Source organism: Lytechinus variegatus, chromosome 2 (genome assembly GCF_018143015.1).
Source record: "Lytechinus variegatus isolate NC3 chromosome 2, Lvar_3.0, whole genome shotgun sequence".
Lineage (NCBI taxonomy): Eukaryota > Metazoa > Echinodermata > Echinoidea > Temnopleuroida > Toxopneustidae > Lytechinus > Lytechinus variegatus.
Genome location: NC_054741.1, coordinates 20,702,589 through 20,721,132, shown reverse-complemented (window position 1 = coordinate 20,721,132; position 18,544 = coordinate 20,702,589). Strand labels below are relative to the sequence as shown.

Sequence of the window (18,544 nt, the reverse complement as noted above, 5' to 3'; positions counted from 1 at the left end):
TCTTTATTTTATTTTTTGCCTTTCTCTTATGATAACTCATGGGAACAAAATGCGTCTTTTCTTTCATCCATTTTATTTCTGGAAAGGAAAAGCGGGGAATGTGACCTCGAGTCACAGGCACTCAGCCACCCAATCTCTCTTTATACAATACATAAATGAAATCCAATAATTTTAAAATCAATATAGTTTAAAATTTAAAATTTGTGTTTTTGCAATTATCAATTTCATTATGGGTCCCGATAAAAGTCGCATAACATTTAGTAATCTTTTGCTATATCCAGAATAGTTTTCCTTATTCATTGTGATTATACCATGCATACAGGTAGGGGCCACGAACGGGGGGGGGTGGGCTGGGTAGGCTTCAGCCCCGCCAACCTAGCCCCCTTTCCACTTTTTTCCCAAACCGTGTAAAAAAAAACACGTAAAGGTGACCATCTGATTGTCATTTTTGCATGGTCAGCCCCACCCGCCTTTCAAAACCGTTCCACGGCCCCTGCCTGGTACCTCAATAAGAGTGCGAGTTCTCATAAAATACGGCTACATGGTATATATCTGATCTCATGCATTTTCCTCCAACATTACAAAAAAATCCTCTTGACCTCAGAAAACGAAAAAAATGTAATTGATTTAGGTCATATTTTCTATTCCATAATTGTCATGGATCAAGCTGTATTTGCCCCGAGGGCAATCAAAATGGCCACCGCCTCTTCTCATTCCGTAGCTAGGCCTACTTCATCTTCCGACTCAACAAATCCATGCCTTCCTTTTTCTTCAAACCAAGATGGCTCTGAGGGTTCTGAGTCAGAGGCCGGGGATTCCAATATTGAAATGTACTTCTAAACGGCGGGAAAACCCCTGATGATTGAGTAAATTAATACAGGTCCAAGAACAAGGTAGGCTGATACATAACATGTACATATTTTAAGGATTGATTGACTGTTACACTTCTCTGGTCTAAATCGATTTGACGAAAGATGTCCAGTGATATCTGAAACTTTGAAATACAAAATACAGTTTTTCCCTTGAACATGTTGTTCTCAATCTATCTTCATCTCTCATAGATAATGTTGAATTTAAATTGTCTATATTTTTTTTCTTTCTTTCTTTCTCAACCACAACCTCAACCCACACGTACATACGTCATCATCTTGACCCTGAAATTTCTTCACCATCCTTCTTCAAAGGACATCTTCATCATCATTTCTCCCTTTCGTCATCGACCATGTAATCGATCACACACTTTTTATTCCATGAAAGATAACCCTTTCTTGCATTAAAAAAAGGTGAGAAATCTCTCAATATGAAAATATGATACCCACATAAAATGAACAATTACAAAAAAAGGAAAACGTAGTCCGAAAGACATGAAAAGCAAAAAAAAAAAATGAGGAAGTTTGACTTCGATGAGATTTAAATGTTATTCTCTTTACTTCGGTTTTGTAGTTTCATGTTTTTTTTCATTATTAGTCATCAGTCTACGGTATCAACTTACCCCTGTATTGATCCTGTATTAGAATCATGAAGAATCGTGTATAGGTATCCATGTATGGTAGATCATTAATCTTGTCTCAATCTAATCTCAAATACATACTTATTTTCACCGCCTTTTATTCCTCTTTAGCATACATTCTTTAAGCTGAAAAGTTCATTACCACGAACAGTACAGGTAATCAAGTATCGCCCCCATAAAAAGAGGAAGAAATGTTCGACTAATTAATAAGATTTTATTCGGTGTGTCGGCTAAACAAAGTCCAGATAGTAATCAGCTGGTGAATTTGTCAAATAGTCGCACAAGATTGAATTCCTACATCAACCTGCACTATCCATGGCAATTATATATTTTTAATGTATTTCTTCATCACGAGTATCAACAGCGTTATATGCGGCTGTATTTTTTTTGTATTGAGTAGTTTTTATTGTCTTTATTGGTTGTATATTAAGTTTAATCTGTTGTCTTGTAAACAACCTAAAATGCAATAACATGGCGGAATTTTCCCTTTCTGCATTACTGAAAAGAATATCAGCCAGATATTTATGGAAATTAAGTGAAATAGAATATTGGAATGTGAGAATAGATTGATAAAGAATTTGTCCGCGGTCCATGAAATTTTGTGAAAGCTATGTAGCAGCCCCAACCCCAATTGGTCATGATGGGACGCCAGTGTAGGTTTTTTAATGTTTTTTTTTTTTTTTTAGATCGATTGCAACATGTACATGTCTAAAGAATCGACGGTGGACTTATTCAATTACTTTCATTTATTTCTATATGATTGATTGCTTGATTATATCAATAATCAAAGCAAATAAGCTGAATGGACGTGTTTTAAAAAGACGCCTTGTGGGTTACAAGTTCTTATAACGAATATGGAAAACTTTTGAGATAATAAGCAAACAAACAAAAAAAAAAAAAAAAAAAACTAATTTGTTCCTTTTGCTGTATGATACATTTCTAATCTTTACACTCATGAATAACTTCTTATTGATCCCTTCACTTGTTTGGAATACTTGTGTGCTGTGCTTTCATGTTACAGTAAAAAGGTTGAACAGTCATAGCAAAACTAAATAAGTAATCAATACACACTTTGAACGTGTGCGTAACTATAATTAGGAGAGGAATTTATCGATTGTGTATTGGTTTACGACTATGTCTTGTTTCTCCGAAATGCCGACTCATCCTTTTTTCATTATCAGGTGCATGGAAACCTATATGGTTTTTACGTCTTTGATAACCTATTTATTTTACAAGCTGATTCACGAAGTTGCAAACACAAATATTGACATGGTAACGTTTACTGGTTCTTTCCGCTATCATGGTTATGTCTTCCTATAACTTGTGTGTTTTGGGTATCCTCGTGATTCATAGTTTTATACCACATTTTACATTTGGTGTCTATTTTCTTTTCTGCATCTTTCCTCAGTTCCTTCATCGTTTATTGTTACCTTGTCGTTTGCTAAGTCTGTGTTTGTGTTTGGATAGATGTAGGTTGTAAGATTGGGATCCGATGCATGATATGTTATTGAAGCCGCAAAACTGTGCCCTATATTATGAGGCCCATTAGGCATGTTAGGCTAGGGTGTTAGGCGGTAAGACCTTTATATGAATTAGATGTATATCAAAATTAAAATACACATCATTACCAGTTTGTATCTCTCTCCCTCCCTCTCTTTTTGTCTCTCACTCTCTTTCTATCGATACCACCCCTCTTTGTACCCATCTCTTCTATCTATTTTTATCAATTGGGGCTCTGCTGAAGATAGTACCGGAGACAGTGACACCAGACCATATAACATCATCAATAACTGTTAGCAGATTTTTCAAGTGGAGGCCGACATTGTTAAACAAAAATACATCAATGATAGTTTGGACAGCATGTTGAAGTCCTTCTGGAATCTCTGTTCCATCGAGGTTCCGTCCTCAAATTATCTTTAGAGATAAATATTTTGAGATACCTGCATGGTCTAGCTGCGGCCATGTTTATCCGATATTCCCGTCGAGATCATTGGAGATGCTCTCAAAATCATCCATCATCCAAAACAAGAAGACGACAAAAATGAACTAAAAACGTTCTTAACGTTTAAGTTCTTGTATATCGCCCTATTTTTAGCATATGTTTCTGTATTCATTAATTAATTGAAAACATAGATCAAAGCAATCATAAATATATATATATTATTCAAAAGTACGAAAAATTGTAATATTAAAAATTGCGACATTTATAGAAGCAATATATAACAGATAATTCACATAAATACAAACAAGTACACAATAATCATGATAATCAAAATGTATAAGGACCAGCTATCAACAGGATGAAAGAATAGCAGCCAGGAGAAAGGGGCTGCATGAAAACCATTAGAATGAGGACGAATAGAGAATTCTATAAACTTGAATTCTTTATTAATTCTTCACCATGATGAGTATAATCATACAAGATCTTGTGTCTCGCTCCGTATCTCCCCATCTTGACCAAATGAACTTCACGAGACATAGTTTTCTTTTCTTCTGGAATCTTCCATTAACTTCTAGCTCTGTACATGTTTTTTTTTCAAAACTGGCTTCTTTTTCTATTTATTGCCATTTAGACAATCAAATCCAGACGATTAAAACCTATTAAGGAACACTCTTTCTCTGCAAGTAACCCCGCAAATAACCAAATTCGAAATCTACGTTAGATCCATATTATTATGTTATATCACCGTACAATCAAAAGGGTTTTTTCAGAAAAATTGGGTTATGATGCCAATTTTGGTCGAAAAGGGTCAAAGGAGTATGCACATCTGAATCAGACTAACAGGTCCTTGATAAATCTGTCTGAATTAAATGAGTGAAGACGAATTTCACTCCGGAATCAATCTAACATATTTGACAGCTATATGACAGCTATATGACAGAGGTCCTTTTTAATAGTATAGGGCTAACATCGATTGCCATTTTGCTAGTATGAATGGCTCCAAGTACCAAAATTTATATGCGATGTGCCGTTTCATGTTAATATACTTGAAAGTGAGATTTGATAATAAATTCAATTCAATTTAGTTTATTCGTTGATTAAGAGCCCCTAACCATGTTAACATGTAAATGATAATCATTTTCACTCATGGTTAGACAGTAAATTTTCGACCGCCCCCCCCCCCCCCCTTACCCCGCGATGCGGCTTGTGATTACTTCCATCGTATACCGTTTGTGTCTGTTGACGAAGAACGGTTCCCAGACGTAAATAATCAATTCTGATTGATACACGTCTGTCCAAAGAAGGCAAGCCCACTCCATCAACTACGCACGTTTATCATGAGTTCATGCCTTCAACGTCTGAACGTTTGCCCGATTAAAGTCACTTGCTCATGAAATTGAAATAAAATAACTTGTTTATAGATATTGCTCATTCTAGAATATACACGTCTTCTGATGACACGGATATAGGTGTGTGCACTGCGCGTTTCGCTGCCCTTTCTGAAAACAGATTCCATCCCAGTACTTAACAGAGTAGAGGCGAGGGGTAGGTGCCCAATCATTTCTTTAAGCCTACATTTTTTCTGCTACCCCCCCCCCCCCGAAAATCCCAAGTATGTATTACCATTAGATCATCCTTGAAAGTAATTATTTTTTACATGCTACATCGATCGTTTTGCTTTCTCGCGTACATAAAAAAATTCTTAATCGAAATCCCTTTTTGATGATTCTTTTTTGTCAGCATCAAACTTGTTTAAATCAACATTTTGTTAGGGTGGACTTGCCCTTTGACTTTTCCTCTGTCTAAATCTATAAACAAACTTTTACATTATGGTTATATAGGGAACTGCATTCCAACAAGTAATTTGGCTTTATCTTGTTATCTGCATCAATAATACCAACTTTATAGGCATATTATTATTATCAATGATTGGTAAATTATAAGGTCTTTGGTCTAAGATGCCAATTTGGTGTCTTTAAGTACATTGTTTCCTGGATATAATGGGAGAAAATTGGAACATTACTCTGGTAAAATGCCTCATTATCATTCTTATGTGTGCATACAGGCGACAGTCCTTCATCTCTTCATCTTGCCCGAATAGATAATACTATTTGGATAACATGATACCATGTGCTATTTTAATGTTTGCTATGTTCTAAAGCACTCGAATGCTGCAATAAACCTAAAGGTCATTTCATAAGACTGTACATCGCTAGTAGGTTTCAGCTTAGTTTGAAATGTGGAGATTCTGACAATGTCCATGATATATGACAGAGGCATGAGCAGGTTGGGAATTATTCCATATGGGTCAACTTCATGGTGTAATATACGTTATGTATTTGTAGGAGGGGTGAACATGAGTAAAAAAAAAAAAGGGGGGGGGAGAAAGGGCCATTGATAGATTAAAAGTATACGAAGAAGCCCCGAAATCAAAAGTTGTAAGGGGTATAGGTTCAGCGCTTGCCCACGGTTTTAGACGTTGGAAGGGGAGCAAAATTGGCACTTTTTTTTTTGGGGGGGGGGTTAAGATACGCCACTGTGTTCTCAATACGTCGTGGGCATGACCGGATTCACTGTATCATTTTGCTAATCAAAATCTTGAGGAATTGCGTATTTATTTCGGATCATAAGTTTCCTTTTTTTATTTTATCAAGCAAAGACGCAGTCTCATCAAATCCGATACTGTTAATATTGACAAACCCAATAACCCCTGGATGGGGAGTGGTAGAGGCCTATATAGATAAACATTCCACGAAGTAACATTAGAACCTTAACAGGGACACGCACTAAGGAACATTAGAACCTCAACGGGGACATATCCACTAGACCATGGAACCTCTGTAGCCAACAGTTATTGATAATATTGATCTTAGTGACTCAATAAAATGCCACTAAAATCTCAGAGGAGCCGCAATGGCGTCCATGATGCACGATCAAAGATGCTCGCCATCGTCCGAAGGCCACTCGGCCGCCGGAGAATTCGTTGCCATCTTTTGTTCTCTATTTATTGTCTCTTCGAGTTTCACGGCCACAAATAAACCATGATAAAACTAAATAATGGCTCAGTTTGCCTCACATACAAAACACATATCAGAGACCCGTTTCACAAAGAGTTAAGAATGATAACTTTGCTATTTTCATTGTAACTCCCATGGAATCCTGATTGTGGTTGGCTGTTGAGTCCTGTTACCGTGGTAGTTAAAATGGTGACAAAGTTACAATAATAAAGGGGGGGCCTGGTCAGTTGTTATCGTTTGTCTCACAAAACGTGTGTAAAGAGTAGTACATGAGGGTCGTTATTCGCCGCTGTCTGTATGTGATTGTTTTTAGAATTGGGTAATAATGATGCATTTAGAGTCTGGCGCCGCTTGACCCTAGAATGAAAACATTGTTACCTTAGTAACGAAACCATGGATAAATCATTGCTAGGCTGGTCATTTTGGGGTCTAGTGTTCTAGTATTTGATCCCGAATAAGAATGGAATATATCCATTATAACATTTTCTATATATCAAATTCCAATGAAGCTCAGTGGATATACATAACATTCATTGGTGTAATCAAGGAATTTAATTTTTAGTTTGCGAACGATATAGATACCCCTCCCATTTCGTCTTTTAAAAAATGTATATTTTTGTTATTGTATCGTATATTTCACTAAGATGATGTACACCTATAAATACTCGAATAGCAGACTTATTTGACCAATTTTTATTCGCTTGGTCTTTTATATCCAATTTCTTTTTACGACTTGTGTCAGTAATTATTTTGTAAGTGTTTGCTTCCTGCTTTGCAATTATTTTGTCCAATATTTTTTTTTTGCTATATTATAGATCTAAAACCTCAGCCCAAAGTTGCAGTTGAATGTTATCTCTACGTTCATGAACCAGGGATCAGATAAGTAAAACAGTACAACGTATATAGTAAAATTACTTGCAATGTATTATAAACCAATACAAAAACACTGGAGGCAGCACATCTCTTTTGATTTATTTAAACACACCAGCTCCAAATGCGAGATTTTCCCCCATGACTAACGATGGTGGCGATATTTCGAATGGCATTTTGTCAGCTTTGCGCGTGAATAGGTCAGTATCGGAAACCTCAAGTTGTAACGCAAATTAGACACAATGATGCTAATTTATGATAAAATTAAGTATTGGAACATATATATTAATCGTTACAAGATTTGTATATTGATTAGATATAAACAAATTTTCCAATGGATTATTGTATGCACAATCACACTAAAAATGTTAAAATGAATGGAGGACCAGGATGTAGCTCAATGGATAGCATGCCGTGTGAAGTAAAACTGTCGATTTTCTTCTTCTTCTTCTTCTTCTCATTTTTTCTTCTCCTTTTGTTTTCTTTTCCTTCTTCTTCTCCTTCTTCTTCTTCTTATCATTCTTCTTCTTCATTTTTTATTCATTTTCTTCACCCGTCGCATTTGCCCCTTCCCCCTGAAAGTGGCACCCGTATGACTTGTATAATCTTTATACGTGGCTCCCATTGAAACGAAATTGATATGTTGCACGATATTATGAACATGTTAAGGGCAGTCTTGGAATTCATTGACAGTTCTCGTAAAAATAAACAAAAATAATAATTTCCACATTTTTTAATAAGAAAGCATAAAAACAACTACTATAGGATATCGGAACGTTCAGTGCCCCCACCCCCCGAAGCTTGGGCAAATGTCAACTAGTAATTCACATTTTTTGTGTGACTCTTTGGTTAGATGGGGCTATCTTGTCAATAATGTGAAATGCACTTGGTCACTGAAATTCTGGATTACATTGACATGCAATATTAAACATGAACCTCATCTTCGATGTCCACACAAATCTGTTACCTTATCTTTTACCCAAGTTGAATATATAGGCCTACCAAATCCAACTGGTTGTTAGGTTCCTACATGTATTCAAATGCCAATGACCCATATTCATCCACACAATATTTTATCCAGCTATCCATCTCCTTCAGGTCTCACGAGCCTATTACAGCAACAGGAATTAAGGTAATTAATTCGAGCCAACCTTTCTTTTTTGTTAAAAAAGGTGTATGAATATGATTGGTCATTTTACACTGATTCTAGGGAGAGTAATACCATGGTCACATTTGCTCTACGGCGGCCGTACGGCGAGTCGAAACAGCCGTTTTATTAATTTTTATTCAAACCACCTATATTTAGCTGGCACAAAAATGTTAAAACGGCTGTTTTTGACTCGCCGTACGGCCGCCGTAGAACAAATGTGACCATGGTATATTTACCATAAACTTCCTTGCCCGATTGAAAAGAAATATCACTAACTTTGGAACTACTGCATGGCTGGCGGAAGAATTAGGGCTATTTTACTATTTCAGGCCAGGAGATATTATATCTTCATAATTATTTTAAAATGAGCCGTCGTGGTAACTTTTTTTCTTGTCAGATATACCTATCTACATATTCGACCCTCTAATTTCATACGTTTCTTTTCTAAGAGCCAATTTAACACACGAGTCGACCTATGGGAGATGGTTTACTATACCAGGGAGTCCCCTCGTTTTACCCTTGTTTCCGCCCCCTCGTCTCAGCCACTGATCTCCCCTCCTCATCTACCCATCGTTTGGTTTGGTCACGTGACCATGGGCATCAGCTGACCAGCGCAACATCATGTGATACCGGTTAGCTGTGATTATTTCGCACAAAGCCTGCGTGTAGTCCGACTAGGCCTACGGTAACATCGCGTCGGTGGCAATTTTCTAAACATTTACCCTTTTCACCTTTTTAAACTTCTCAAAATGGCTTCGTCTTGGAAAATCAGTGTTTTTGTGATATTTGTTGTTTCCCAGTTATTTGCAAATGTAGCGTTATCGGCATATGCACCAGATGAAGTAACAAATCTTCCGGGTTTAAAGACGCAGCCGAGCTTTCGTCACTACTCGGGTTACTTGAATGCATCGGGACAGGACCGGCTGCATTACTGGTGAGTGTTCTGTAAACTAGCTCGATCTCGACGTTCGACCAGATCCAGACGCCGATGAATGTGACTGTGTTGTTGTTTGGCATTAGGCATTAATTCATATAAAGCATATTTACGCCACAACATATTTGATTTATTAATATTCTTGCTCATTAAAAAATTTCTAGATAGACTATTTTACAAGTTTTAGTGTTGTTTTTTATTTCTTAATTTTGCTGAGTGCTAGTCAGGACCAAAATCAACAAATCCACAGACACCTTGCCAGATTCAGACCACCCATGGCTGCATCTCTGCCGCTGACTACAGGAAAATTGAAGGCATGGTGCATTCAACAATGCCATTAATTTCTGCAAATTTAATAAGAGGTCTTACCGAATGAAGTCCTAGGAAACTTATGAAACGATGTGAAGACAATTCCTCCTGATAATATGATGAATATCCCTCAAAAAACGTCATTTAAGGGTTGATTTTTCTTCTCGTTGACAAATAGTGTGAGTGGACACAGACTGGCACTGAAAATTGCACACTCTATCATTATCAGCCTGTCTATAAATATTACTCTGTCAATCACTACCCCATATTCAATAATGAAATATAACCCGACCTTAAAATTTGTTTACTCACATACAGTCTTACTCATAACTTAATGCTTGATTAAGACGGAACTTTGTAGATTTTGCTGGAAAACAAAATTTTGGATTTTGTAATTAACTCAGCAATATTTGGTTACAATTTTTGTCAAGTATTAGGTTATTGTTCTTTTCCTCCAAAAATCAAATAAGTGCAATCATCAACCATTACTGTATTCGATTTTCAATTTATCATTTATGATTATCTTCTTTGAAATATTAAGAAAATAAGTATAATTGACACAAAAAATGTAAAAACTGAACTTACCACTATCAGGCACTTACTCAGACTTGAAAGCAACTAGTTTACTCAAATTGAAAGCAACTAGTTCACTCGTATTCTAGGGTTGTATCAATCTCAACATCACTGATTTTATGACTGATACCGTATCTTCATGCATTATAGATTCACTCCAAGATATCGCAAATTTTTCCAATTGCGCTTGCACAGGAAACAGAGATACAGTATTTTATCGTGAATGCAATATTTTGGAATCAGCAATGACCTTTTTAAAAGTGAATATATACATTATAGGTTTTTCTCCTTTTTTTGTATTTGAATGTATTTGTTTATTACAAGTATTGTAAATAGATGAAATTAAATTCTCTGTCCAGATCTTCACTCTGGCAAGGAACTAGAATGTCTCAAAGGCATTCAGGTGCAAGGAGTGGCAGATTCAATTAAGTCATGCAATACTATGTTGCTATACCAGGCAAGACATTTTTTGTGACTGAAGACGAAATGATTTCTCCCCATCATCATATTTCTCCTATCTGATCCTAATCCAACAATGTTCTGAAGCCTCACTCCTGCTTCATTGAATGATTTCATCATTTTTATCTGATGATAAAGTCTACTTGCAGTTTCTTGATCTCTGATGAAATCCCCTTGTTGCTCTGAAAAGATCTGTCCCAATTTCTAATGCTTGGACCGGATATGCTATGGTATCTCAATAAAAAAAATCAAACAACTATAAAAAAAAAAGGGGGGATATTGACAGTCACACGTTTATTGAATCAATAAAGTCAAGATAAAGGAATGTAGATGCAGCAAACATTGAAACTTTAAGAACTAAGGTTGATTGTCACCTTATCATGGTAGGCCTGGATCTGGTTTATTTACTTAAACCTAACTCTGTGAATTTGTGAAATCATAAAATCTAAGTTGAAAAATTGACTTAATTCCACCTTGTATTGTCAACTCTATGTACTAGTACCCACCCTCTGAAAATGTCTGGCTCATTTTGAGTGTTTTAATGACTTAATATATTGGACTGTGTATAATGCCAATTCCACTATATCGATCATGCTCAAGGTGCTTTTCGAAAGTAATGAAGTAAATTTTAAAAAGAATTGAAAAAAAATGTAGATGTTCTTTGAAAGTTTCAGAGGTTATTTTTTAAAATGACTTCTGGAAGACTTTTCCATATCTGTGAGGATGAGTAGACAAATGATCTTTCCTCTCAAATTTGGGAAATTTGGGGTGTAACAAGAGAACTGGAAGTGGAGGAACATTTAAGGATTTTGAAGGGGTGTAGCTTTTACTTGATGAAATTAGGTGTTATGGTTATTTGTTTTGTAATTTTAGTTGCTAGTAAGTAAGTAAAAAACAAATTCTCAGTGATTTATGGAAAGATTTCTCACTGGTCTATTTGTTGCTGTTTATGTCATCGTTGGCTGTGAGTGTGTGTCATTCTTCTTTCTCTCTCTCTCTCTCTCTTTACGCCTAATGGAATGGAAGCTCAAGTGCGAAAGAGTGGTAATTTATTTTTATTCCAATCATCATTATCATTTTATTTCAGGTTTGTAGAATCGCAGAATGACCCAGCCAATGACCCTGTTGTCCTATGGATGAATGGAGGGCCAGGTTGTAGCTCAATGGATGGCATGCTCTCTGAACTAGGGCCATTTCATGTATGTATTATTCTTCTTCTTTAGACTTTAAACTTACACTTGCTTTCATCTCACCCACTGTTTATGGTTATTATACAGTATTGGGTGCTGAAGTAGATTTTGATCCTGAAGTGGGACAAAACAATTTACATTCAAATTTTCAGATTCATAATGACAAAAAAAATTCCACAAACTTGATCCTTTTTTAAAACAAATTTTATTTCAGTGGATATTCAGTTTATATATTCAAGTTGTATTGGTGCTATAATGAATGTCTTTATACACAAATTCCTGCATTTTATTTAAACCATGTTTTTTATGCAGGTTCCCTTGTATCTCACCATATTTCAATTTGTCTTTGATTTCAAATAGCTGTATATTTAATTTAGATGAATGCTGTCATGTCTTATTTTTTTATACAATGTTATTTCATCAGATGTTATATTGTTTTTGTACTATGTTTATAATTATGTGAAATATGTCAAATAAAGTTAATATCAGTAAAACTGATTTAAATGCATTTCATGTGTAATTCTTTGGGTTTTTTTACAGGTAAACTCTGATGGTCAGACGTTATATATGAATAAATACAGCTGGAATACAGTTGCAAATGTCATCTTTCTGGAAGCACCAGCTGGCGTCGGCTACTCCTATAATCCTACCAAGGAATATGCTACTGATGATGATAAGGTAACCTCTATAGAAGTGACTAAAACTATCTAAATTCTGTATGGGAATTCAATGATTATTTTTAATATTTTGATGGACAACTTCGTTGCTTCAAACTATTATCCAAGAATAAGAATGAATGATTTTTTTATATAAATTCAATTCTACTTGAAAATAAAGCAGCAGTTTCAGAAGTTGTTGCAAACGTGAATGATTGATTATCTCTACAATGATGGCAAGATAGCCTTATCACATGTACATCATTGGTAACTGGGATCTAACTTGCGTTTAACCCTGTAAAATAGCTTTTGGTTCATTTATCTCGAAATTTATGTCTGACTACTGAAATTCTTAAGTGGTGGTGGTTTGATTCATTATAACGTGTGGCAAGTAATTTATCATTAACCGATCAGTTATCCATGTAGGGGTAATTATCCGTTCTTTGTCTCTCTCTCTTTGCTCTTTTTTTTTTGCTCTGTTTACCACTTTTACTTGTACTCTCTTTGTTAAACTTTTGTCTCTCTGTTATTCCCTCGTCCTCTAGGTATCAATGGGTAATTATCTGGCTCTTCAGAGTTTCTTCAAGAAGTTCCCAGAGTATGCTTCCAATGATTTCTATGTGACGGGCGAAAGCTACGGGGGCATCTATGTGCCTACACTCACTCATAGGATCCTCAATGGCAATGCTACCATTAATATGAAGGTAAGGAGGAGGGGGGGGGGCATATTAGCCCCCTTACTATTTCTATTTTCTCTTCTTTTTTATTTTCTTGGGCCCTGTTTCATAAAAGTTACTGTCATGGTAACTCAGTCTTCTAATAGACTACCACGATTACATGGTCCAACAGCCAATCAAAATCAAGGATTTCATGAAAGATACCATTGGTGGCAAAGTTACTATTTATAGTAACTCTTATGCAATGTGGCCCAGTAGGGTATTTTCTATATATACATGAATTGTCAAGAAGAAAAGATTGAAACATATATACTTCCTTGTTCACATTCTTATTCTCTTATTCTTGATTTATCATTCCCCCCCTTTAGTCTACCCCTATTTGGCCTACTTGGCTTTTTTTTCCTATCATGGTAATTTCTCCCTGCATAATGACGATAATATAGTATTTAAGAATTGCTATGCCTTTATCATTGCACTTAGCATTTACTCAGTAAGAGGTAACCCTTTACATAAAATCATACAGAAAAAAGGGGCATTATGTCCCAAACCGTTTCTGTCACCTCTCAGACTATATATAAATATCTTACAGTACAGTGCCAAGAGATTTAGTTTTTGGAGGATTCTACAAGATCTGATCCATACTTATTTTTCTAATTCCAACAGGTCTTGTATGGTAACTTAGGGGTGAGGTATTAATCAGTCAAGAAAGTTGTGAAAATATAATTGAATATCATGAATGAAAATTATTGTGAAATAGCCATTGATTTACCATCTTTCAGTTCTTTGAACTCTTTATCAATGAAATATAGAAACAAAAAGGGATAGAAGATAGGGGTGATTATTTTCAAAGTACATATACAAATTGAAATACTAAAAAACATGTTTCATTTTACCAATTACCAATGAGAAAGAAATTGATATACAATTTATTTTTACAGGAAATTATTTTTAATCATCATTTTTTCTTTATACTCATTGAGTTTTATTGGAATCTTTATTTTATTTTACACAGGGATTTGCTGTTGGCAATGGTATAACTAATTTCACCACAAATTCGGATTCTCTGGTCTATTTTGCCTACTACCATGGACTTATTGGTCTTGAGTAAGTTTCACTGTATTCAAAACAAATCATTTTATGGCTATGATTGCCTGTTTTAATGATACTGTAGATCTATATTGCTCTATTTAAACTCACCATTCTTCATTGTTTTCAAGGACTATCTGTGTCTAATGAGCTATAAGAAGTAAATCCTTGTGAATTGTTTAAAGGTACTTAAACACACCCTAGTATGCAAAGTATTTAAAAAAAGGAAGAAACGAAATTGTAACGTTGTAATTATTGTAATGATTTATGAATCTTTCCTCAAAGTTGAGCTATGAGAAGTAACTACTTGTGAATTGTTTAAAGGTACTAAAACACACTCTAGTATGCAAATTTTTTTTGAAAAGGAAGTGAAATTGTATATTGACATCGTCATTATTGTATTGATTTATGAATCTTTCCTCAAAATTGAGCTATAAGAAGTAAATACCTGTGAATTGTTTAAAGGTACTTAAACTCACTCTAGTATGCAAAGTATTAAAAGAAACAAGTGAAATTGTACATTTTAATTCTTTTCATGATTTATGAATCTTTCATTAAAATTGAAAAGAGACATACATTTTCATTGGCCGATGCTCAAAATACCAAAAATTAAGTCATGATACAAGTAGGCCTATTGTGCTAAAATCATTAGAATCATGGAAGCTCAATAATACCAAAACCTTGTTTACAAGTATAGTTGTTTTGTTCTTGACTCTTTTCCTTGTCTTAATGGTAAAAGAAATCATTGACTTATCATTTCTGAATAGTTTTTAAAAGTTTTAGCACCAGTGATTGCATATAAATTGAGCATCTTCTGTAAGAACAGCAGATTCAAAACAAATGCATTATGATCAAAGTAAGCAAATCACATTCAAATTTACCTGCCAAAATATAATTTAATATCATTTAACTTGGATCTTGCTGTTTATAAATAAGAATGTTTACACACACACACACACTGCATAGACTGCTGTTTGTTGATTTAAAATTTATTTGCTTTGCTTGTTCATTAATATTTATATTCCATTTCTTTTGAAATAACATGATGTTTCAACAGTACTGACACATTCTGTCCAGTATTTTCTATTCCTTTCAGCAGTATTCAGTTGCTTGTTATAATTTCATTGGTTGCTTCATTCTAATTTATGTGATGTAGCAAATAAATTTGATTGAGGCCTGGCACCATTGCATAAAAGTTTTACTCTTATAGTAAGTTTGCCATCCAGTGGTAATTGCCATGGTAACAATGCTAATCAGCCAATCAGAATCAAGGATATCAGGGAGGTTAGCGTTCGATAGCAAAGTTACTATAATAGTAACTTTTATGCAACTTGGCCAAGGTGAGTGATTCATTGTTATTTGGTTCTATCATTCTACACATTCTTGGTGGATGTTTTATAAAGCTATTCGTAAGATATAAATGACTTTATGCACGACTGGTGATCTTTTCTTGTGTTGCATGATATCCCTATGTAATTGAGTTATGACCTAAGAACAGGTTCCAGTCGTGCGTAAAGTCGTTTGTAACTTTACGACCTTTCGGAAACACACACCAGCTTTTATGTTTATGTGATAAATTTGATAAGAAAACAAATAATGTTATGATTCTTTTGAATAACTTTTATTTGAAAACGTTGACAGGTCTGACAAATATTATCTTCATGTTTCCTTGTTTTTTCAGTCTGTGGAAGAGCTTGAACAAAAGATGTTGTGATGGGACGTATTGCGTCTTTTCACAATCTACAGATATAGAATGCCAGACACTTGTAAGTAGAAACATATTGTGCAGGTTAATAGCAAAAAAATATTTAAAAAAAAACCCATATAGAGACTAGCACTGATTTACTTTGTGAAGTAACCTCAATGTTTTCAGTGCCTTCTTGTAAAAATCCAAAGGTTCAGTTCAGTTTAATTCAATGCAATGCCTATGGTTTATTCTTCCATTTAACTTTAATAAAACAAGGTCAGTTGTACATCAGCTACAATGGGGACTGGGGTCCATTGCATTTTTTAGAGTTGCGATTGATTGCAACTCTTTCTGCAACAGGACCCAGGTGACACGGCATTTGCTTCGGTGACAATTGCTCCAGGATTATTACGTCTAAGATTTTGGGGTAGGGTTGCGAGGGTGTTATGTTAGATTTAGGGTAGGATATAGTGCTAAATCCAGGGTTGAAGTTGGTCATTCCATTCATGTGTGGATTCTGCAGCAGGAGCCAATGTCATGAAACCCAGAATCTCTGTTGAACCGAACGCTCCAAAAATTGGGCTGGTGTTTTTCATCACGCTCTTTCAAGATGTGAAAAGAATCAGTTAATGAAGTGATAAAAAACGTGACATCACTTCTTTACTCTATTTACACTTGTATGTAGATACTGCTTCATTAAGGTGAACAATGTTGTACTTATTATTAGTTTAACTGAATTTGTTTTATTTGAATCGTGTAGGTTGCCGAAGCCCTCAACGTTGTCTATGACATTGGGCTGAATACCTACTCTCTCTACTTGGATTGTTACAACGGTCCGTCATCAGTACAGAGCCCTCTGTTGACCAGATATCAGTTTGACATGATGCATGCCTTGGGTTATCTACCAAAGGCACCGCCTAAGTACTATCAGGTACGGTAATCTCGCTATGATGTACTGCAACAATATGGCCTGTATTTTCAACCTTTATCTTGTTTTTAGTGTACTTTATTCATAATTTGATTGTGAAGAAAGATTGTGTTTATTATTCCCAAAAAGTCATTAACTCTGTGATGTATAAGGATTCAAAGACACATTAGATGTTTTGAAAATGCCCGTCTCAAGACAAAGAACAGCTGGGAGGTCTTTTTCGAAAAATTTGTGAACATCAAAAGCAGCAGATTCGTCTTAAATTTTGGAGCTGACAAAAAGTTGCAAATATGTCATCTGTCCAGAGTCAAGAACTAAACTGCTGTTTTGATTCACCAAGTTTTGACAAAGACTTCTTGGTTGAGAGGCATTTGACAGAAGACTTTCTCTGTTCTTGAATTCTCTGTACATTGCTCTCTGAAAACTCCCTCCTGCTATTTTGAGTGTCAAACATACTCAGAGTTTTGACCTCTACAATTAAGAATGTGTGTTACATTTGGCTACCTATACTTGACCACAACTTTAGCCAAGATATAAAGAACAAGTAGATTATGGAAAGAGCTTATGCACTTTCATACTTAGTTCCTCATAAACAGTTAGAAACATTTTGCTTTTAGAGGACAACATTATTTTCACATTGCTTCTCAATAGCAACAATGTTATTCTTTTAGCTTACTTGTTAAATGTTTTTTACTATCATGTACATGTATGTGGGTGAAATGGGCACACAAATTTTAATGACTGATATTAATATCAATTACATTTAATATTACAATATGATACCAGAAAGAGGATTTTTAGAGCTTTTTAAAAAATATATTTTCTGAAAGTCCATTCACTGAAGACAAAGTACAAAGAAAATATGAAAAAGGGACACCTTGAAATATACAGTAAGAGATTAAGGCTGATGTGAGTTAATTGCATATTGATGAATTTTACCACTGCTATGAAATATGGTGTGAAGTGCATCTTTTAACCATTTTTCTCCAGCCCATGTCTGCTATTTTGTCAAAGAATAAAGTTGGTTTGGTACCACCATGCATCAACGTCACCGGAGTGACGGCCTATCTCAACCTTCCTAACGTCAGGAAAGCTCTTCACATTGCCGACGAGGCCCCGTCATGGGAGGTCTGCAGGTAAGACTAACGTGGATAGCAGCAGAGCTGTCCAGTTGACATGAGGTCTGTTGACTTCACAAAGAGATGTGCAGCACCTTCCTAGAAATCTTGGAAATGTGAAATTTTGTCATTGTTAAGTTGGTAGACCCTCTTTTCGAAAGGGTATAGCTCAGTGCAGAACTCCACATGAACCTTTGGGGGATTTGAAATTGAATTTAGATTCCCGATGGTATAAGACCATTATTTCATAACTTAAGCCACTGATTGTATCTAGCTGTGATTGACATATCAATTACAGGGATAATTTTTCCTGATTTTGCATCATAATTTGGTATGTAAATTTGACCACTACACAGAATTTGTTGTGTGTTTCATGGTTTTTAACACAGTACTGTACAGAACCTTGTTGACAGCATTTACCCTTCTTCCCTTGAGAAG

General features: G+C 35.3%; 1 protein-coding gene across 1 annotated transcript in view; it reads left to right on the top strand.

The window, feature by feature from the left end:
• The first annotated feature begins 9,127 nt into the window (after nt 1-9,127).
• The window catches only part of LOC121407540 (lysosomal protective protein-like), a 12,779-nt gene continuing 3,362 nt past the window's right edge, over nt 9,128-18,544 (top strand). Inside the window, exons 1-8 of the mRNA XM_041598673.1 lie at nt 9,128-9,423; nt 11,852-11,963; nt 12,495-12,632; nt 13,156-13,314; nt 14,300-14,391; nt 16,055-16,139; nt 16,821-16,991; nt 17,979-18,124. Coding sequence (XP_041454607.1) covers nt 9,239-9,423; nt 11,852-11,963; nt 12,495-12,632; nt 13,156-13,314; nt 14,300-14,391; nt 16,055-16,139; nt 16,821-16,991; nt 17,979-18,124 — 1,088 coding nt within the window. The 5' untranslated portion in view covers nt 9,128-9,238. The remainder of the gene's footprint in view (nt 9,424-11,851; nt 11,964-12,494; nt 12,633-13,155; nt 13,315-14,299; nt 14,392-16,054; nt 16,140-16,820; nt 16,992-17,978; nt 18,125-18,544) is intronic.